We start from the raw sequence: 22,850 nt of genomic DNA on the forward strand, positions 1-22,850 counted from the left end.
AAATCATTCCCAAGTTCTGTTGAGCTCTAATAGATAGCAAGCTATTTGTGATGCACCCAGACACTGATCTGGGCACCAGTATACCCAGCTCCTGTAGTTGAGAACGTCTAAGAATCACAACTCACCTTGGAAAGTTTATTTCACTGATCCACACTTGAATCTCTCATTCACTCAACAATTATCCATTGAATTTGTACTAGAAGCTGGAGGAACAGCTGCTTTCACAGTTTAAAAGAAAATCACAGGTGGGTAAAATGGTCATCATTATTAACATGATCTGTGTGTTGAATTTGATAAGTGCTGACCATAACATGTTGAACGTAAGTGTTTCATAGCCAATGGCATTGATGAAAGAGCTGGATCCATGAAAATTCCAAGGGAAGTTCCCATTTTTATTAATTTGGCAAACTGGCCATCAAAGCATTTTGCTTGTAGCCACAGCTCTCTTTGGAAGCCTGTGATAATTGTGCTGGATAGGAGGCAGCGTGAGGCCAGGAGCCGTGGCTTATCCCTGCCAGCACTTTGGGAGGCCAAAGCGGGAGGATTGCTTAAGGCAAGAATTTGAGATCAGCCCGCACATAGTGAGACCTTGTATCTCTCTAAAATAAATATACATACATATATGTATGTATTTTTTAAAAAAGAGAAAAGAGACAATGTGAAAATTAACTAGGAAGCTGATATCACAGGGTATCTGAGATTTGCTACTTATGATTTCTGCTGCTTTTATTAGTTAGAGAGGGAGGAAGGGAGGAAGGAAGGAAGGACAGAGGGAGGGTGGGGGAAGGGAGGGAGGAAGGAAGGAAGAGAGGGAGGGGGGAAGAAAGGGAAAATAATAGATTGCACAAAATACTAATTGGGCCTCATAGGGTGGTCTCTGGAAATGCGGTGATTTTCATCTATTTATCCTCCATGAGAGGCAGCAAAGCCCATTGGACAGGCTATTTGTGGCAACTGGAGGTCTTGGCTGGTAACCAGGGGGCCATGCGTTCTCCAGCACCCTGCTACTTAGCTGCGCTGTATTGTGCCAACTCTGGAGTCTGTCCTTCTCCCCAGAATTCGTTTGTGCACTGGATGCTTCGGATGAGTTTCTGAAGGAGCGTGTGATAAACCTTCCCGAGAGCATCGTGGCGGGGACCCACTATAGCCAAGACCGATTCCTCCGGGCTCTGAGCAACTACCGGGACATCAATATCGACGATGAGACTGTCTTCAACTATTTTGATGAACTTGAAATTCACCCGATACATATTGGTATGAAATGAATTCAAGGATAATGTGAATGTCCAGGACCCCCAGCAAAGCTTGGTGCAGGTCTAGCTGTAATTGTGGGGCTGGGGGAGGGTGGGGAGTGTAATCGTGGGTTGGGGCACAGGAAGCCATGAAATACACGGGGCACTCCTCCTGGGGAGTCATTCTATGTGGGGATTTGGTGGTGGGAGGGTGTTATTATCGTATGAGAATTTATGGATATATTATGAAGTCAAATGACAAATCCTTTTTTTGGGGGGGTGGGGGATGGAGTCTCGCTCAGTTGCCCAAGCTGGAGTGCAGTGGTGCAATCTTGGCTCACTGCAACCTCTGCTTCCCGGGTTCAAGCAATTCTCCTGCCTCAGCCTCCCAAGTAGCTGGAACTACAGGCACACGCCACCATGCCTGATTAATTTTTTTTTCTTTTTTTTTGAGATGGAGTCTTGCTCTATTGCCCAGGCTGGAGTGCAGTGGCACCATCTCGGCTCACTGCAAACTCCACCTCCCGGGTTCACGCCATTCTCCTGCCTCAGCCTCCCTGTAGTCCTCAGCTGGGACTACAGGTGCACACCACCGCGCCTGGCTAATTTTTTTGTATTTTTAGTAGAGATGGGGTTTCACTGTGTTAGCCAGGATGGTCTCGATCTCCTAACCTCGTGATCTGCCCACCTTGGCCTCCCAAAGTGCTGGGATTATAGGTGTGAGCCACCGTGCCTGGCCGACAAACTCTTTTTTTTTTTTAAAGAAATGTGTGTATGGTGCTGGCTGCTTGGGCCATTTCCCCAGGTTCCTTGGGGGCAGTGTTCTGTCCCTGTTAAATTATTGGGCACTGGTGCTCTTCCAGACCTTTCCCCGGCCTTCTGACTGGCCAGCCCATCCCCGTAGCTACCCAGAAGAGCAAATAGCTCTTCACTGCGTTCCTTCTTGTTTCCTGTAAACACAGCTCTGAGCTTAGCACGCAGCAAGCACTCGTGATCCCGCATCACGTCGGCCTCATCGTCACCATTATCATTCCTGGCTCCAGTTCTCAGCTTTCACAGCTGCTGCTACTTCCCTTGGCTTGTTGAACCCCTGACCTACCTTTCTGGTTTTCTGGACCTTCGCACGTATTCCTCCTATGGGCTTGGTGAGAAAGAACCAGCTTCTGCCTGGTGGAAGCTTCCTGGCCAGGCCCACACCTTGGGCCTCCAGGGGCTGCTCTCTACCCCCAACTGCCCAATGGGACAGCATTTGAGCCCTGGAGTATCGGGAGGCTTAGTGCTAAGGGATAATGTCAGCAGGAGGCAGGAGAGCTAATTCCAATTGTGGCTGGGCCTCAGTTTTCTCATCTGTGAAATAGGAAAATAATCAGGCTTGCAGGATTGTTACAAACGGTAGAGATGAGAGATACGAAGTGCCTGGCACATTGAAGGAGTTCAACAAGTGGTCATTTTGTTATTCCTACCAACACTAAGGCATAACATGACATACTATTATGAAATAAAAAAATGACTGGGTGCAGTGCCTCACGCCTGTAATCCCTACACATTGGAAGACCAAGGTGGGTGGATCACCTGAGGTCAGGAGTTCAAGACCAGCATGGCCAACATGGTGAAACCCCATCTCTACTAAAAATACACAAATTATCTGGGCGTGGTGGTGTGCACCTGTAATCCCAGCTACCCAGGAGGCTGAGGCAGGAGAATCATTTGAACCCAGGAGGCAGAGATTGCAGTGAAGTGAGATCATGCCACTGCACTCCAGCCTGGGTGACAGTGAGACTCTGTCTCAAAAAAAAAAAAAAAAAGAAATACAAAAACAATTTATAAATCTGCAAATTCTTCTTGTCTGCACCCTCAGAGCAGTGACTGGGTTTTGTCCTCATCTGGACATGTTTCTGCATGTTGGACATGCTTTATATGTAAAAGCTAAGGGTTCTGTACCTCCTAATATGGAAATTAGTTTACATTATTTAGAGAACTAGGAAAGAATGGAGAATACATTTCAGAAAAATAGTGATTGTCATCTTTTCAGTTAGGTCCCAAAAACTGTTTATAGGATGATCAGGAGAGCCCAGGAGAAATGTTGAGAAAAAAAATAAGTAACAGGGAGGAATGAATGAGTGGCCATTGTGTTCCATCTCATCCTGTGCCCATCTCATTTGGCCTCATCTACAACTGACAACTGGGAGATAATATAAAAGCAGAAGGGAGAAATGTATCCTAAGGATGGGAGGTGGGGAGGGCGTCTCACAGCCGGGGATGCAGCCCGGCCTCTGCAATGTCTGGAATGGGGCCCTGGAAAGATGCTGGGAATCACATCCTCTCATCAGCTCTGGACTCTGCTTCTCTCTCAGTGTCTCTTTGTCCTCTCTCTCTTTGGGCCAGTGTACTCTCCCCCTCTGTGGCCTGTGTGGTAGGCTGAGGCCACCCCACACCCCAGAGTTACAATGCTACACTGGGAGCCAAGGCCAGAGCTGACTTCACTGTGTCCAATCCCACATTCCCTGAAGGGCAACTCTGCTGGTCACAGTTCGGGCTGAGGTGCCCCACCCCAGTCTAATCAGCAGTGGCCCCACTCTGGGGTCAGAGTGGAATATTGCTAGGGGGAATCATTCCCAAGTACCTTCTCAAAGGTGTCCAGTTAGTGATATCAAGCTTGTAATTACTCAGAGTAATCAGGGAGAAATGCATTTATTTATTTATTTATTTATTTTATTTTTTCTTTTTGAGACAGAATCTCCCTCTGTCACCCAGGCTGAAGTGCAGTGGCGCAATCTTGGCTCACTGCAACCTCTGCCTCCTGGGTTCAAGCGTTTCTCCTGCCTCAGCCTCCCAAGTAGCTGGGATTACAGGTGTATGCCACATGCCCAGCTAATTTTTGTATTTTTGGTAGAGACAGGGTTTTACCACGTTGGCCAGGCTGGTCTCAAACTCCTGGCCTCAAGCAATCTGCCCATCTCGGCCTCCCAAAGTGCTGGGATTATAGGCGTGAGCCACCACACCCAGTGAGAAATGCATTTAAATGTCACAGGTCAGGCAATGAGGAGCTACCGATATGACTTTTACTTTTTTTTTTTTTTTTTTTTGAGACAAAGTCTTGCTCTGTCACCCAAGCTGGAGTACAGTAGCTCAATCTCAACTCAATGCAACCTCTGCTTCCCGGGTTCAAGTGATCCTCCTGCCTAAGCCTCCCAAGTAGCTGGAACTACAGGTGTGCACCACCACGCCAGGCTAATTTTTGTATTTTTAGTGGAGATGGGGTTTCTCCATGTTGGCCAGGCTGGTCTTGAACTCCTGACCTCAACCTACTCGGCCTCCCAAAGTGCTGAGATTACAGGTGTGAGCCACCGTGGCCAGCTGTTTTTTGCTTTTTTAAAGGCTTGCTTCTGTTCACCAACCAGTGCACTGGCTCTGCTCCTCCCCTCTTCCCATATTAGAACTTGGTGGTGCTTCTGGTCTAGGTCAAGGTCATACAAACATGGGAGGGGTGGTGGCTCATGCCTGTAATCCCAGCACTATGAGAGGCCAAGGCAGGAGGACTGCTTGAGCCCAAGAGTTCAAGATCAGCCTGGGCAACATGGGGAGACCCTGTCTCTATAAAAACAAAACAAAACAAAACAATAAAAAACAAACATGGGCGGGGTGGGCACAGCAGTGACTATGAATGGGCGTGGGGTAAGCAGCTACCCAGAGGAAGGTCTGAAGGGGCTTAGTACCAAAATGTGTCTGCTGCACATCGTTCTCTGCAGACACCTTCCAAGCAGCCCTAAGAGAGTGGCATAGAATTTACCACCTCAGTGACCGTGGAGATCTCGGTATTTATCAATACACCATTTCTCTTTTTCTTCTCTTTGGTCTTGATACTAACATTTTTCAGATATTCTGGAGTCTGGATATTTTTCCTATTCAAGTAGACTCACTGAAATGGTTATTTTTTTATGAATTGAAAATGTACACCAGAATCATTGATTTTCAGAAAGGTCACCCTGTTTGGCCTCCCACAAGTGCAGGACTTCCTTCTGTAGAAACCTCTGTAAGAAGTGTCCCAGTCTTTGCTTGAATACTTCCAGGCATGGAGAGCTCATTACTTTTCAGGCAATCCATTCCCCCATTCAATCACTCAAATCAAGTCATTGTTAGAACTCATAGACCCAAGTCCAAATTTTCCTACCCACAGCTCTCAGACTCTGGTCTGATATTTGCCCGTGAGAGAAGAAATTCTGAACTATGCTGGCAATTAGAAAAGAAAACCCTATGTGGTAATTTACATAATTGACTATCACAAGTTTATAGTAATAAAGAATTTTCCCAATTGCAGGCAGGCCTAGAATATAAGTATGTGTTGATCTCTCTCCTGGTATTTAAAGATGTAGGAAAACTTGAAGATGCTCAGAATAGACTTGCTATCAAACAGCTCATCAAAGAGATTGGGGAGCCTCGAAATTATGGTTTAACAGATGAAGAAAAGGCAGAAGAGGAGCGGAAGGCTGCGGAGGAGCGGCTGGCCAGGGAGGCTGCTGAGGAAGCAGAACGCGAGCACCAGGAGGCCGTGGAGATGGCAGAGAAGATAGCTCGCTGGGAGGAGTGGGTGAGTGGTGAGTGTGTTTGTGAGTCTGTTTATCTGTGGAACAGGGGTGCGGTGCCTGGCAAAGCCATTTAGGCCAGTTCCACTTCCCATCCTGCTCTAGGGAAATGTCATGGAAATACCCTAAACAAATTTGTGTTTGCTTTTTGTCATTTGTACCATTTAAAAAAGGATATTCATGGTCTTTTGCTTGTTTTTTTTTTTTTCTTTTTCTTTTTGTTTGAGACAGGGTCTGGCTCTGTCGCCCAGGCTGGAGTGCAGTGGTGCAATCTTGGCTTACTGCAACCTCTGCCTCCCGGGTTCAAGTGATTCTCCTGTCTCAGCCTCCCCAGTGGCTGGGACTACAGGTGTGCACCAGCAAGCCCAGCTCATTTTTCTGTTTTTAGTAGAAATGGGGTTTCACCATGTTGGCCAGCCAGGCTGATCTCAAACTCCTAATCTCAAGTGATCCACCCGCTTCTGCCTCCCAAAGTGCTGGGATTATAGGCATAAGCCACCATGCCCAGCTTGCTTAGTAACAAAAACTAGCCATTAGCAGGTGTATTAGTAATACAAATTCCTGTAAATGTGTAACATTTTACTATGCATTGACCTCATGATTTGATTTGATTTTCCTCCATTTACCCATCTAACCTACCCAGGTGGTCAGCTTCATTCCACCCCTCCTCATTCCCCAAATCACTGAATCTAGTAAGTGATTCTGCTTCCAAAAATAGCACTCTTAGGCTGGGCATGGTGGTTCATACCTGTAATCCCAGCACTTTGGGAGGGTGAGGCTGGAGAATCATTTGAGCTTAGGTATTCAAGACCAGCCTGGGCAACATAGCAAGACCTTGACTCTACTAAATAAAAATTAGCTGGGCATAGTGGCATGCCTGTAACCCCAACTACTAGGGAGGCTAAGGTGGGAGGATTGCTTAAGCCTGGAGGATTGTTTGAGCCTGGGAGACTGAGGCTGCCATGAGCTATGATGATGCCACAGCACTCCAGCCTGGATGACAGAGTGAGACCCTGTCTCAAAAAACAAACACCACCATCACCAAAAATGGCACCCAAATCTGTCCCAAGCTCTCTACTTCTGATCAGGGGCAGTGTTTCTCATCCGAATTACGCAGTGTCTTCTCACTGTCCTCCCCAACTCCACCCTGGTCCATCTCCAGTCTGTTCCCACGCAGCTGCCAGGTGATCCTTCCAAACTGCAGACCCACTATGGCCATTCTCTGCTTACAACTCCTCACAGGCTCTCAATTATCACAATTTGATAAAAATCCAAACTTGTCATTGTGGTCAAGGTCTTTTGTGACCTGGCTGCTTCTGATATTTCCCAATTTCAAACAGTGCGCCAATGGTGGTCTTGGTCATCTGCATGACTCATTGCCTCACAGACACTGGGCATCTTTACCAGAAGTCGTCTTTCTAGTGAGGCATTTCCTGGTCTCTGTAAAATTCAATGTCTACCCCTCCCCACAACCTGTCACATCCCCTTTTATACTTTTTAATTTTCCTCTTTGTACTTACTCTACCTATTATATACATTTTATGTATTTATCTTGTTTCTTGCCTTTTCTCTGCACAGAACTTAAGTTACATGAGGACAGGGATGTCTGTGTTGTTCACTACCATATATCCAGTGCCTAGAATAGTGCCTGGCACATAACAGGCACTCAACAAATGGAAAGAAGGAAGGAAAGAAGGGAGAAAGGAAGGAAGAAAGGAGGGATGGAGGGAGGGAGGCAGGCCCAATGCACGCATCTTTGGGTGCCTGATTAATCTTCTTAACATAAATTCCTAAAGTTTGCTGGGTCAGACTAGACATGGTTTAAGTTTTGATACATATTTAAAAACTGCCCTCCAGCAATGGTAAACCAGTTTATGTATCATCTAACAGGTGGCTATTTCCCTACACCTTCTCTAAACCTGCTTTCTCAATTTTGCTCGCACATGTCAGGCTGATAAAAACTGTTCTCATTGTTTTAATATTCATTTCTCTGATCACTAATCTTACAGCTTTTTCTGTTTGTTAAGCATTTATGTTTCTTCTCATGTTGTGTATTTTCTTTGCCCCTGTTTGGGCTGTGTGACTTTTTCTTATTATTTTGCAAAAAGAACTCCTGATAAACTAGTTCAATAGAAACAGGAACGGCTCCAGTTGGCCTCCCAAGTCGTGCTGCTAGAGTTCAAATCCCACTCCACTCTCTCTGTAGGTATGTGGCCTTGTGCAAGCTCCTGTCTGTGTCTCAGTTTCTCCATCTGTAAAGTGGGGATAATGATAGTACCTACTTCATACAGTCACTGTGGTGACTAAAGAGGTAATATACGTAAACTATGCACAGCACCTGGCAAGTAGTGTGCATCACATAGTATCCTCATCACATCTTAACTTTTTAATAATGTATTGCAGTTTTTCTCAATTCATGATTTATTTTTTAACATTATTTATGGTATTTTCTCTGACCACACAAAAGTTTCATGTTTATATGTAGTCAAATCCATCCACCTGTTTCCTATTTTGATCTCTGGGTTGGCAATCTTGCTAAGAAAGACCTCCTTTCAAACAAATATCAGCTAGGACTTTTTTTTTTTTTTTTTTTTTGAGACGGAGTCTTGCTCTGTCACCCAGGCTGGAGTGCAGTGGCATGATCTCGGCTCACTGCAAGCTCCACCTCCCAGGTTCACGCCATTCTCCTGCCTCAGCCTCCTGAGTAGCTGGGACTACAGGTGCCCGCCACCGTGCCCGGTTAATTTTTTTGTATTTTTAGTAGAGACGGGGTTTCACCGTGGTCTCAATCTCCTGACCTTGTGATCCACCCGCCTCGGCCTCCCAAAGTGCTGGGATTACAGGCGTGAGCCACCGCGCCCAGCCCAGCTAGGACTCTTTATCTTGCAAGTGATAGAAAAGCAAACTCAAAATGACTTCACCATAAAGAAAACCAGAAAAGTCCAGGGGTAGGGCTGGCTTCAGGTGAGGCTTGATATAGTGGCTCAAATGATGTCACCAAAGACTTAGGATCCCCCTCTCTGTCCTGCCTTGCATGGGAGGCTTCATTCTTAGGTGCACCTACCATGCATGGCAGGGCACTTGATGTGCTGATCTTTAACTAGAATTTTTTAAAAAGACAAGTCAACAATTTACAAGTTTTTATTAGTCATGTATTTGTACTCGTACTGTTTACAATTTAGGTATTGTAAATTGTAACCAATTTTGATGTTGTGCTGATCCTTAATTAGAATCTATGGCCAGGAGGTGGCTGGCTGATGGGCTTAAATCCCACTCAAACCAAACCACTAGGCTGAGAAGGGAGATTTCTCAAAAGAAATCTGGAATTATGATTCCCAAGAGAGAGGGTGGCTGTATGCTGAGCAAAGAATTGCACATGTCACTATCCCAATGCCCTCCAGACTTTCTAGTGGCGTTTCTTTTTTTTTTTTTTTTCTATTTTGCTTCATTTGGGCAGCTAGAAATTATTTTGGTGTAAGAAGTGATCCAATTTATTATTTTCCAAATGGCTAAGTTGTTGTAACACCATTTATGTCTTTTCTCTGCTGATTGGAAATGCCATCTGTATCATAGATGGTGACCATTTCTAGCAGTGTCTCAATGCACTGTAGGGTGAACTGTGTGAGTGTTCTCCCCTTCCTCACTACACATTTACTTTACCACCAAATATTCTATTTTAGAATAAACGACTGGAGGAAGTGAAAAGAGAAGAAAGAGAATTACTGGAGGCTCAGTCGATTCCCCTGAGAAACTATTTAATGACCTATGTGATGCCAACTCTTATTCAGGGCCTGAATGAATGTTGCAACGTCCGACCCGAAGACCCTGTTGATTTTCTGGTAACATATTTAATTTTGTAAAAAAGATCAATTTGAGTTTGGGTGCGGCGGCTTACACCTGTAATCCCAGCACTGTGGGAGGCCAAGGTCGGGGGATCACTTGTGGTCAGGAGTTAGAGACCACCCTGCCAACATAGTGAAACCCCGTCTCTACTAAAAATACAAAAAAAAAAAAAAAAAAAATAGCCGGGTGTGGTGGCGCGCGCTGTAGTCCCAGCTACTCAGGAAGCTAAGGCAGGAGAATCGCTTGAACCCGGGAGGTGGAGGTTGCAGTGAGCCGAGATCGCACCACTGCACTCCAGCCTGGATGACAGAGTGAGAGTCCGTCTCAAAAAAAAAAAAAGAAAACAAAATCTGCCTGAATCTTTTTTTTTTTTTTGAGACGGAGTCTCACTCTGTCGTCCAGGCTGGAGTGCAGTGGCACGATCTCGGCTCACTGCAACCTCCACCTCCCGGTTCAAGTGATTCTCCTGCCTCAGCCTCCTGAGTAGCTGCGATTACAGGTGTGCACCACCACCCCAGGCTAATTTTTGTATTTTTAGTAGAGACAGGGTTTCACCATGTTGGTCAGGCTGGTCTTGAATTCCTGACCTCGTGATCTGCCTGCCTCGGTCTCCCAAAGTGCTGAGATTACAGGCGTGAGCCACCACGCCTGGCCTAATCTGCCTGAATCTTAACAGAAAACCAGTTGAGATAGCAAAATTATGTTTCTGGTTCTTTGGGAAATAGCTTCTAATATATTCACCATTTATAATAAGATTTTTTTCCCTCATTCGTCAAACCCATGTAAGATTTTTATTATTCATTTGAAAGTAAAAAAGTATGTACTTTTACTTATTTATTTATTTATTATTTATTTTGATATAGAGTTTCACTCTTGTTGCTCAGGTTGGAATGCAATGGCACAATCTCGGCTTACTGCAACCTCCACTCCCGGGTTCAAGTGATTCTCCTGCCTTAGCCTCCCAAGTAGCTGGGATTACAGGCGCCTGCCACCACACCCAGCTAATTTTTTGTATTTTAGTAGAGACGAAGTTTCACCATGTTGGCCAGGCTGGTCTTGAACTCCTGACCTCAAGTGATCCACCCGCCTCGGCCTCCCAAAGTGCTGGGATTACAGGCATGAGCCACCAAGCTTGGCCCAGGATGATTTTTAAATTGTAAACATTACTAATACAAATACGTGACTAATAATAACTTGTAAATTGTTGACTTGTCTTTTTTTAAATTGTAGGCAGAATATCTCTTCAAGAACAATCCTGAAGCGCAGTGAAACTTGAAAGATCTAGTATTATCTACCTTTACAGAACCACAGATCACTTATTATACTTTGAAAAATTGCTTTGAAAAATGCTTTTCCAGTTCTTAGAAAATTCTTTTTTTTGTAGACAAATATTCTATAAACTAGAATCTCTATTAAAAGCTATATGACATGACTGTCATTAAAACTCTATTTGAAATGTAAATTGATAAAGACATTTCTGCATAGCTCATGAGGCAAATACTGATTTAATATTTTATTCTTTAGTCAGGTCTAAATATACCGCTTCTGTACACTAATGTTTATAGGTATTTATAGCATGAAGAAAATCAGACTATATATTGTAGACTATGTATTATTCTAACATGTAGGCTAATTTCCATGACTTGTTATCGCCCCAATAACAATGTTATTAGAAATGGAAATAAATTGAAGTGATTTATGCCCGTTGACTCACAGTAAATCAGACAAGATTGGTGCCTGTAAGGTGGCTTTTTTTTTTTTTTTTTTTTAAATGAAGCAATGGTTAGGGAAAGGTTGCTTTGAGTTCAGGGTCAGGATCCCAGACAATGAATCGGAGAGAACTGTAAACCTTTAGGCGGAGAAATCTCCATAACAGGATAATTCCAATCTTTGTGATAAGTGACAAGTTGCTAAATATTTTCAACACACTTTATAACATAGGCATAAGTTATCCATCCTATAGTCTTTTCCAGTTCCAAAAATCCCGTAAGATTCCTAGAATTACCCTAAATGAGAAATTAGTTTAGGTTTAATGGCATATGTATTTTATCCCTTTAAATAATGTAACCTAATATAACTGCCTGACTTTTTATTTGTGGTAAAATACATGTAACATAAAATTGACCACTGTAACCATTTTAAAGTGTATAATTCAGTGGCACTAAGTTCATTCACAATGATCTGCAGCCACCACTATCTAGTCCAGAACTTTCTCATCACCCCAAATGGAAACCCAGCACCTATTAGGCAGTCACGCTCCATTATTCCCTCCCCCCAGTTCCAGGCAACCACGAATCTGCTTTCTGTCTCTATGGATTTACCTATTATAAATAAAACCATATAATGGGTGGTCTTTCGTGTCTGGCTTCTTTCACTAAGCAAAATGTTTTCAAGGTTCATCTATGTCATACAATGTGTTAGTGCTTCATTCCTTTTCATAGCTGAATACTATTCCATTGTATGGACATACCACATTTTGTTTAATTGTTCATTTGTTCATGGACATTTGGGTTGTTTCCACCTTTTGGCTACTGTGACTACAACTGGCATGAACATTTGTGTGCAAGCTCTTATTTGAACACAGGTTGTCAGTTCTGTTGGCTAGATACCTAGGAGTGGAACTGCTGTCATATGGTCATCCTATGCTCAACTTATTGAGGAACTGCCACACTGTTTTCCACAGTGGCTGCACCATTTGACATTCCCACCAGCAATGTATGAGGGATTCCAGTTTTCTGCATCCTCACCAACACTTGTTATTTTCTGTGTTTTTATTTTTTTAATGGTGATCATAGTTGGTGTGACGTGGCATCATATTGTGACTAAGAATCTTTTAATGCACTTGCTTCCATTTCGATGTCTTCTCTGGAGAAACACACAGGCATACCTCATAGATATTAAGGGGTTGGCTCCAGACCCCCACAACAAAGCTAATATTGTAATAAAGCAAGTCACCCCAATTTTTTTGTTTCCTAGTGCATATGTTATTTTTCCACTATATTTTACACTATCTGTTAACTGTGCAATAGCATTATGTCTAAAAAACAAGGTACCTATCTTAATTTAAAAATACTTTATTGCTTCATGCCTGTAATCCCAGCACTTTGGGAGACCGAGGCGGTCAGATCACGAGGTCAGGAGATCGAGACCATCCTGGCTAATATGGTGAAACCCCGTTTCTACTAAAAATACAGAAAAATTAGCCGGGCGTGGTGGCAGGTGCCTGTAGTCCCAGCTACTCAGGAGGCTGAGGCAGGAGAATGGCATGAACCCGGGAGGCGGAGCTTGCAGTGAGCCGAGATCGTGCCACTGCACTCCAGCCTGGGCGACAGAGTGGGACTCCTTCTCAAGAAAAAAAAAAAAAATTATTACTAAAAAATGCTAACAATAACCGGAGCCTTCAGTGAGTTGTAATCTTTTTGTTGGTAGAGGGTCTTGCCTCAATTCTGATGGCTGATGACTGATCAGGGTGGTGGCTGCTGAAGGTTGGGGTAGCTATGGCAATGTCTTAAAATAAGACAGCAATGGGCTGGGCACAGTAGGCTCATGCCTGTAATCCCAGCACTTTGGGAGGCTGAGGCAAGCGGATCACTTGAGGTCAGGAGTTCGAGACTAGCCTGGCCAACATGGTGAAACCCCATCTCTACTAAAAACACAAAAATTAGTTGGGCGTGGTGGCGTGTGCCTGTAATCCCAGCTACTTGGGAGGATGAGGCAGGAAAATCACTTGAACCCAAGAGGTGGAGGTTGCAGTGAGCCGAGATTGTGCCACTGCACTTCAGCCTGGGTGACAGAGTGAGACTCCATCTAAAAAAAAAAAAAAAAAAAGACAGCAGTGAAGTTTGCCACATTGACGGACTCTTAAAGAAAAATTTCTCTGTAGCATGTCATGTTGTTTGATGGCATTTTACCCACATTAGTACTTTTTCAAAGTTTGAGTCAGTCTTCTCAAATCCTGATACTGCTTTATCAACTAAGTTTATTAAATATTCTAAATCCTTTGTTGTACATTTCAACAGTGTTCACAGTGTCTTCACTAGTAGATTCCATCTCAAGAAACCACTGTCTTTGCTCATCTATAAGAAGCAACTTCTCATCTGTTTAATGTTTTATCACGAGATTGCAGCAGTTCAGTCACATCTTTTGTCTTCACTTCTAATTCTAGTTCTCTTTCTATTTCCATCACATCTGCAGTTACTTCATCCATTGAAGTCTTAATCACTTCAAAGTCATCCAAGAGGGCTGGAATCAACCTCTTTCAAACTCCTGTTGATGTTGTCATTTTGACCTCCTCCCATGAATCAGAAATGTTCTTAATGGCATATAGAATGGTGAATCCTTTCTGGAAAGTTTTCAATTTACTTCACCTAGATCTATCAGAGGAATCACTATCCATGCCACCTATAGCTTTATGAAATGTATTTCTTAAATAATAAGACTTGAAAGTCAAAATTACTCCTTGATTCATGGGCTGCAGAATGTTGTGTTAATAACACGAAAACATTAATTTCTTTATACATCTCCATCAGAGCTCTTGGGTGACTACATGCATTGTCAATGAGCAGTAATATTTTGAAAGGAATCATTTTTTTTTTCTGACCAGTAGTTCCTAACAGTAGAATTAAACTATTCAGTAAACCAAGCCATTGCACAGCGGTTCATGCCTGTAGTCCCAGTTAGTCAGGTGGCTGAAGCAGGGGAGTGCTTGAGCCCAGGAATTTGAGGCTGTGATGTGCAATGATCACATCTGTGAATCACTACCGCACTCCAGCCTGGGCAACATACTGAGACTCTGTCTCTTAAAAAAAATTTCAGTAAACCATGCTGTAAATAGACATGTTGTCATCCAGACTTCATTGTTCCCTTAAGAGAGCACAGGCAGAATAGATTTAGCTATATTCTTAAGGGCCCTAAGGTTTTGGGAATGGTAAATAGACAATTGGCTTCAACTTCAAGTCACCAGCTACATTAGTTTCTAACAAGAAAGTCAGTCTGTCTTTTGAAGCTTTGAAGCTTAGCATTGACTTCTCTTTAGGTAGGAAAGTCCTAGATGGCATCTTCTTCCAATATAAGGCTGTTTTCGCTATGTTGAAAATGTTGTTTAGTGCAGCCACCTTCTTAAATGATTTTAGCTAGATCTTCTGAGTAACTTGCTGTGGCTTGTACATCAGCACTTCATGTTTCACCTTGCACTTTTAGATTATGGAGATGGCTTCTTTTGTTAAACCTCATGAACCAACCTCTGCTAGCTTCAACTTTTCTTCTACAGCTTCTGCACCGCTCTCAGCCTTCATAGAATTAAAGAGAGTTAGGCCCTTGCTCTGGATTAGGCTTTGGCTTAAGGGAATGTTGTAGCTGGTATGATCTTCTGTCCAGACCATTCAAACTTTCTCCATATTAGCAATAAAGCTGTTTCACTTTCTTATCATTTGTGTGTTCACTGGAGTAGCACTTTTAATTTCCTTCAAGAACTTTTCCTTTGCATTCATAACTTGGCTAACTGGCACAAGAGGCCTAGCTTTTGGTCTGTCTCAGCTTTCAATATGCCTTCCTCACTATGCTTAATTATTTCTACATTTTAATTTAAAGTGAAGACTTGTTACTCTCCATTTGAATAGTTGAAGGCCATTGTAGGGTTATGAATTGGTCTAATTTCAATATTGTCGTGTCTCAGGGAAAAGATAGGTCCGAGAAGAGGGACAGAGATGGTAAAATGGCTGGTCGGTGGAGCAATCAGAACACACATTTATCAATTAAGCTTGCTGTCTTATATGGGCATGGTTTGTGGCGCCTCAGAACAATTACAATAGTGACATAAAAAAATCACTAATGAGGCCGGGCGCGGTGGCTCAAGCCTGTAATCCCAGCACTTTGGGAGGCTGAGGCGGGCGGATCACGAGGTCAGGAGATCGAGACCATCCTGGCTAACACGGTGAAACCTATCTCTACTAAAAATACAAAAAATTAGCCAGGCGTGGTGGTGGGCGCCTGTAGTCCCAGCTACTTGGGAGTCTGAGGCAGGAGAATGGCATGAACCCAGGAGGCAGAGCATGCAGTGAGCTGAGATCTCGCCACTGCACTCCAGCCTGGGCGACAGAGCGAGACTCTGTCTCACAAAAAAAAAAAAAAAATCACTAATGAATAATAATAATAAAGTTAGAAATAGTGCAAGAATTATCAAAATGTGACACAGAGATATGAAATGACCACATGCTGTTGGAAAAATGGTGCTGATATACTTGCCTGACGCAGGGCTGCAAAAACCTTCAATTTGTAGAAAACAGTATCTGCAAAGTGCAGTAAAGCAAAGGACAATAAAATGAGGTGTGCCTGTATATTCAAGCCCTTTGCTCACTTTTTATTTGCGTTGTTTTTTTGTTGTTGAATTGTAAGAGTTCTTTATATGTTATGGATACAAGACCCTTGTCAAATGTATGATTTGCAAAGATTTCCTTCCATTCCATGGGTCTTTTCATTCTGTTGAGAGTGCCTTTTAAGACACAAAAGGTTTTAGTTTTGAGGAAGTTTAATTTACCTATTTTTAATTTTGTTTCACTGCACCATTTTTGGAAACTTTTTTTTTTTTTTATAATTTCAACTTTTATTTTAGATTCAGCGGGTAACCTGTGCAGGTTTGTTACATAGGTATATTGTGTGATGCTAAAGTTTGGGACACAAATGACCCCATCACTCAAGTGGTGAGCATAGTACCCAATGTTTAGTTTTTCGACCCTTGCCCCCACCTTTCCTCCCACCTCTAGTAGTCTCCAGGGTCTATTGTTGCCATCTCTATGTCCATGAGTACCCAATGTTCATTAGCATAGGATAATGGCCCCTAGCTGCGTCCATGCTGCTGCAAAGGGCATGATTTATTTTTTATGGCTGCACTCTATACTATTTTTGACCCTTATATTTTAATTAAAAATCCCAATAAAAAGAATACATTCTCCACAGTTTGAAATCAATAGTCTTTATAATAGTTACATTTTCATGCCTTCATTTCATGACATTGCTTCCTGGTTTACTGAAAAACAAAAAACAAACAAAAAAAATAAGCCATCAAAAGAGAGCTTCTTTGTCTTCATGGGCGTGGAACCAGCAAAAGAAAAAAACAAGGATAAAAGAGAGCTTCTACATCCTCCCACTATAAACCTATCTCTACCTTCCCTTCTGCTACAGAGAACTGTGTGTGCTCCCGTCTGAGGTCAGCCCTCAACTGTGTCCTCGCTCCTGTCCCTCCTCACATAATCAGATTCTACTCTTAAAATTGTCTGCTTTCTCTTGTAGCTTAATTTTTCTCTCACTTCTGGATCATCATGTCAAGCTTTAAACATGAGGTACTAGCTTCCGTACTTCAAAACAAGACAAAACCAAATTAAAATGCAAAAACCTTCCCACACCTCCACATCCTCCTCCAGCTATGGTCCCAATATAGCAAGGTTACTAGCGAGCTCCATATTTCCAAATCCAATTGGTAATTTTCAGGCCTCGTCTTACTGGGTGTCTCTGAGCATCTGACACATTTTATCATTTCCTCCTTCAAACACTTTCTTCCCTCCATCTGAATGTCTAGTAGGCATGCTAAACTTTAACATGGCCAACTCTGATTCCTGATCCCCCTCCTCCCTCCCCTCTACCTGCTGCTCCCCCATCTTCCCACCTCAGTTATTGGTAACTCCATCCTTCCAGTTGCTCAGGCCCAAAACCTTGGAGTCATTCTTGATTCTTTTCCTTTTCTCTCTCTGCCTTTTTTTTTTTTACCTAGATGGAGCCTCTCTCTGTCACCCAGGGACTGGAGTGCAGTGGTGCAATTTTGGCTCACTGCAACTTCTGTCTCCTGGGTTCAAGGGATTCTCTTGCCTCAGCCTCCTGAGTAGCTGGGATTACAGGTGCGTGCCACCACACCTGGCTAATTTTTGTATTTTTAATAGAGACAGGGTTTTGCCATGTTGGCCAGGCTGGTCTCAAACTCCTGACCTCAGGTGATCCACCTGCCTCGGCCTTCCAAAGTGCTGGGATTACAAGCATGAGCCACTGTGCCTGGTTCTTTTCCTTTTCTCTTACCCCTCATCCAATACATCAATGTATTATATTGGCTCAACTTTCAAAACGTATCTGGAGTCTCTGTGCTTCTCATCCTTCCAACACTACCATCCATTAATCCATTAACCCATTATTGCATTAATCTATGAATGGGTTAATGCATGCAAGAGGACAGGGCCCACATCACCCAAACATCTCTTAAGGGTCCCATCTCTCTACATTGCTACATTGGGTATTAAATTTAAATATGAATTTCGGAGGGGACAAATATTCAAATCATAGCAAGTTGGTATCATTTACAATAAAATAGGTAGGGTAACCTAAGGAAGATGTGTAAGACCTCTACTGAAAATTACAAAACATTACTGATAGTAATTAAACATGAAATAAGTGGAGAAATGAAGGGACAGACCATATTAATACTTTATAAAGCCCAATATTGTTAATACTTCAATTCTTCCCCAAAATGATCTATAGAATCAATGTAACTCCTATCAGAATCCCAGTATCTTTCTCCCTCTCTCTCTTTCGTTCACTTCCTCCCTCCCTCCCTACTCCTTCCTTCCTTCCTTCCCTCTTTCCTTCCATCTTTGCTTGCTTCCTTCTCACTTTATTTTTTGGGGGGATGAAAATCAGTAATCTGGGCCAGGTGCAGTGGCTCATGCCTGTAATCCCAGCACTTTGGGAGGCTGAGGCAGGCGGATCACCTGAGGTCAGGAACTCAAGACCCGCCTGACCAACATGGAAAAACCCTGTCTCTGCTAAAAATACAAAATTAGCTGGGTGTGGTGACACATGCCTGTAATCCCAGCTACTCGGGAGGCTGAGGCAGGAGAATCGCTTGAACCCGGGAGGTAGAGGTTGTGGTGAGCCGAGATTGTGCCATTGCACTCCAGCCTGGGCAACAAGAGCGAAACTCCGTCTCAGAAAAAAAAAAAAAAAAAAGAAGAAAAGAAAAGAAAACCAGTAATCTGGTTCTAAAATGTATATGGCAATGCAAAGGACCTAGAATAATCAAAACGATTTTGAAGAACAAACCTATAGCACTTACACTCTCCAGATATCAAGACTTATTACAAAGCTACAGTGATTAGAACAGACACATAGATCAATGGAGCAGAATCAGGAACCTAGAAATGGACCCACACATTTATAGTCACCTGACTTAGAGCAAACGTGCCATGGCAATTCGATAAGAAAGTATGATCTTTTAAATAAATGGTGCATGGCCATCAACTAGAGATCCACGTATTAAAAACAAAGCCAAGCCTTGACCTCTACCTCATACTGCACACGAAACTATTTTGAAGTGGAGCATAGAATTAAATGTGAAAGTCAAAATAATAAAATGGCTGGATGTGGTGGCTCATTCCTGTAATTCCAGCACTTTGGGAGGACAAGGCAGGAGAATCGCCTGAGGCCAGGGATTCCAGACCAGCCCAGGTGACGTAGCTGGGACCTCCTTTGCTCTAAAAATAATAAAAAAAAATTAGCTGGGCATGGTGGCATGCACCTGTAGTTCCAGCTACTTGGGAGGCTGGGGCCGGAGGATCAGTTGAGCCTGGGAGAGGGAGGCTACAATGAGCTGTAATCACAGCACTGCACTCCAGCCTGGGTGACAGAATGTAAGACTTTGTCTCAAAAAATAAATAGATATATAAAAAAAGGGGAAATGAATTTAATGAAAGGACTGCTCAAGAGTATAGCACTCATTGGATAAAAATGCTTGTATTATTATTTTTATTTTAGTAATTAATAAGTCTGATCTTTGATTTTTTGAAAAGTATTGGCCCAGTGGATCATCAGAGTTCACTACTGGGATAAAAATCTCTGTGTCACACAGTATCTCCTATGACTACTCCTAAATGACAGCAAAATACAATCCATGTAGTTCCCAATATATGAAGAGCTTCTGTTCTCAAAAACATTTTCAAGCATTTTTTGTTTGTTTGTTTGTTTGAATACACTGTGGGCTTCTGGGAACCAGTTTTGAAATTCTTTCCACTATTTATGACACTGTTCTGTGGAAAATGTAGTCCCCCCTTATCTGGGGTTTCTCTTTCCTGTTTTGGTTACCTGTGGTCAACCGTGGTCTGAAAATAGTAAATGAAAAATGTTAGAAATAAACAACTCATAAGTTTAAAATACCATACCATTCTGAGTAGTGTCATAAAATCTTGCACCTTCTTGCTCAGGTGGACATGAATCAGCCCTTCGTCTGGTGTTTCCACACTGTATACACTGCCCGCCAGTTAGTCACTTAGCAGCCCTCTCCGTGATGGGATCAACTGTCAAATATTACAGTGCCTGTTTTCAAGCCACTCTTATTTTACTTAATAATGGCTCCAAAGTGCAAGAGTAGTCATGCTGGCATATTGTTATAATTGTTCTATTTTATTATTGTTGCTGTTTACCTCTCACTGTGCCTAATTTATAAATTAAACTTTATCACAGGTACATATGCGTAGGAAAAAAACATAGTAAATATAGGGTTTGGCACTACCCTCAGTTTCAGGCATGTGCTGGGACTCTCTGAAGGTATCCCCTGGGGGTACAGAGAGACTACTATACTTAAAATTCCAGTAGAACACATCTTCCCCCTTCTCCGCAGCCACAAGAAAACAGGCACTAGGTGATGGGGCAATAGTCACGGAGATCAGCAGCAGCTGGAGGGAGGTGTGGGCAGGACTCAGGACAAGCAAGGCAAGGGTAACAGTGGACTGCTACCAATATACTATTAATTGGTCTTATCTTCACTTTCCTTGGCTAGAGTTTTATTCTTAACTGGGTCCTAAATATGATCTGTGAGCATCTAGATTATTACTCATTCATGAAATTTGAGTTGGAGTAGTCGCTGGGTGTATATAAGGTCCTTCCAGAGCCAAAACATGATTCCAAGCCATGATTCTTGTTTTCAGAGTTTATAATGTTTCCAGCCCAAATTTCTCTTCTTAGCTCCGGAAGCATATTTTCAACTGCCTCATAGACATTTCTGAATGTCCCACAGGCAGTTCAAAATCAACACATAGCTACTACTCTCCCGATCTCATCCACTCACCCAGTTATTCTCCTCTATTTCCTATTTCATTTATCAGTAGCTCCAATCACTGTCACCCGCCCCCACTCAGAACCTCCGAAATCATTTTGGTCTTCTTCCTCTCCATCACCTCTCCCATCCAGAATTAACTATGCCTTCTAAATCCTAACCCTTCTTCTCTTCCTTATTTCTTCTTCTTCTTTTTTTTTTTTTTTTTTTTTGAGACGGAGTCTGGCTCTGTCGCCCAGGCTGGAGTGCAGTGGCGCGATCTCAGCTCACTGCAAGCTCCGCCTCCCGGGTTCACGCCATTCTCCTGCCTCAGCTTCATGAGTAGCTGGGATTATTGGCGCCGGCCACCACGCCCGACTAATTTTTTTGTATTTTTAGTAGAGACGAGGTTTCACCGGATTAGCCAGGATGGTCTCAATCTCCTGACCTCGTGATCCACCCGCCTCGGCCTCCCAAAGTGCTGGGATTACAGGCTTGAGCCACCGCGCCCGGCTTTCTCTTCCTTATTTCAAACTTCATTTCTCATCTGAAGGATTGCAAAAGCCGCCTCACCCATCTTCCAGCTTCAAAACCTCTCCTAGTTCAAATTCATTCCTTACACTTTCAGTCATCTTTCCAAAAATATAAACGTAACCTAACTCCTGTTTGAAAACTTTCAATGGCTCCTCCATTCACAAAAAGAAAAATTCAAAATCGCTCAGAATTAACTTCAGGTCTCAGCTCAAAGGTCAGTTCCTCTGAAAAGCCTTCTCTATCTGAAGTTGGCCTCCACTACAACTCTAATGCCTGGTTTATTAATGCCGCTTATCACCACCTATAATTCCTTTGTCTGTTTATGGAGTCATTATATGATCTCCCATCTCCCCCTACTCCCTTTATTTTTGAGACATGGTCTCATTCTGTCACCCAGGCTGGAGCGCAGTGGCATGATCTTGGCTCACTACAGCCTTGACTTCCTGGGCTCCGGTGATTCTCCCACCGCAGCCTTCGGAATAGAGGACTACAGGTGTGCACCACTATGCCCCTTATCTTCTGCTTCTCACTTAACTTTGCAGCTTTATTTTCACCACTCCTCACTAAATATTTTGTGGTTTAGTCACTTCAAAAGTTTCCCTTTCTCCAAATAAATTATTTGCACGTTTTAATTTTTATTTATTTATTTTTTTCTGAGGCAGAGTTTTGGTCTTGTTGCCCAGGCTAGAGTGCAATGGCATAATCTTGGTCCACTGCAACCTGTGCCTCCTGGGTTCAAGCGATCCTCCTGCCTCAGCTTTTGAGTAGCTGGGATTACAGGCGCCCACCATTATGCCCGGCTAATTTTTGTATTTTTAGTAGAGATGGGGTTTCAACATGTTTGCCAGGCTGATCTCCAACTCCTGACCTCAAGTGATCTTCCCACCTCAGCCTCCCAAAGTGTTGGGATTACAGGCGTGAGCCACTGCGCCCGGCCTCATTTTATTTTTAAGAATTGTTCTCTTTACCTGAGATGCCCTTCTACTCCTTCTGTCCACTTACCAAACCCTAACATATCAAGACGTGTCTGAAGTGACCTCTTACATGAAGTCTACCTTGACTCCATCCTCAATCCTCAATATTGTTCCTTTTAAATGTCTTAGGCAAGTAGCGTGATATCTAGCACATTCTAGGTACTAAATATTCATCAGCTGTGCTATCTAGCTGCCTCATTCTATGGAAGGCTGAAACAAAAATAGTTTGAAGCAATTATAGACCAAAAGCATGGATGTTTAGCGTCCCTCTCTTCACTGCCTTCTGAGATGCCTGGCAGAGGACAACATAAGCTGAAAAAGTCCCCATTCTTTTATTCATAAAGTACATCTTTAGTGCATTTTTTTTTTTTTAACAAGGTCTTGCTCTGTTGCCAAGCTAGAGTGCAACGGCATGATCAGGGCTCACTGCAGTCTCAACTTCCTTGCCTCAGGTGATCCTCCCAACCTCAGCCTCCCAAGTAGCTGGGACTACAGGTGTGTGCCACCAAGCCCAGCTAATTTTGTTGATTTTTTTTTTTTAGTAGAGACAACGTCTTGCCACGTTGCCCAGGGTGGCCTAGAACTCCCGGCTCAAGGAATCCTCTGCCTCCCAAAG

The 22,850-nt window shown here is 43.1% G+C and overlaps 1 protein-coding gene across 3 annotated transcripts in view; it reads left to right on the forward strand.

The window, feature by feature from the left end:
- AK7 (adenylate kinase 7) overlaps positions 1-12,011 on the forward strand; it is a 97,393-nt gene extending 85,382 nt beyond the window's left edge. For all 3 annotated transcript variants that reach the window (XM_019040006.4, XM_055361898.2, XM_019040007.3), the window contains 4 exons: positions 1,057-1,254; positions 5,600-5,820; positions 9,496-9,654; positions 10,889-12,011. In XM_019040006.4, coding sequence (XP_018895551.2) covers positions 1,057-1,254; positions 5,600-5,820; positions 9,496-9,654; positions 10,889-10,927 — 617 coding nt within the window. In that variant the 3' untranslated portion in view covers positions 10,928-12,011. The remainder of the gene's footprint in view (positions 1-1,056; positions 1,255-5,599; positions 5,821-9,495; positions 9,655-10,888) is intronic.
- Positions 12,012-22,850: the final 10,839 nt, after the last annotated feature.

Source organism: Gorilla gorilla, chromosome 15, assembly GCF_029281585.2.
Source record: "Gorilla gorilla gorilla isolate KB3781 chromosome 15, NHGRI_mGorGor1-v2.1_pri, whole genome shotgun sequence".
Classification (NCBI taxonomy): domain Eukaryota; kingdom Metazoa; phylum Chordata; class Mammalia; order Primates; family Hominidae; genus Gorilla; species Gorilla gorilla.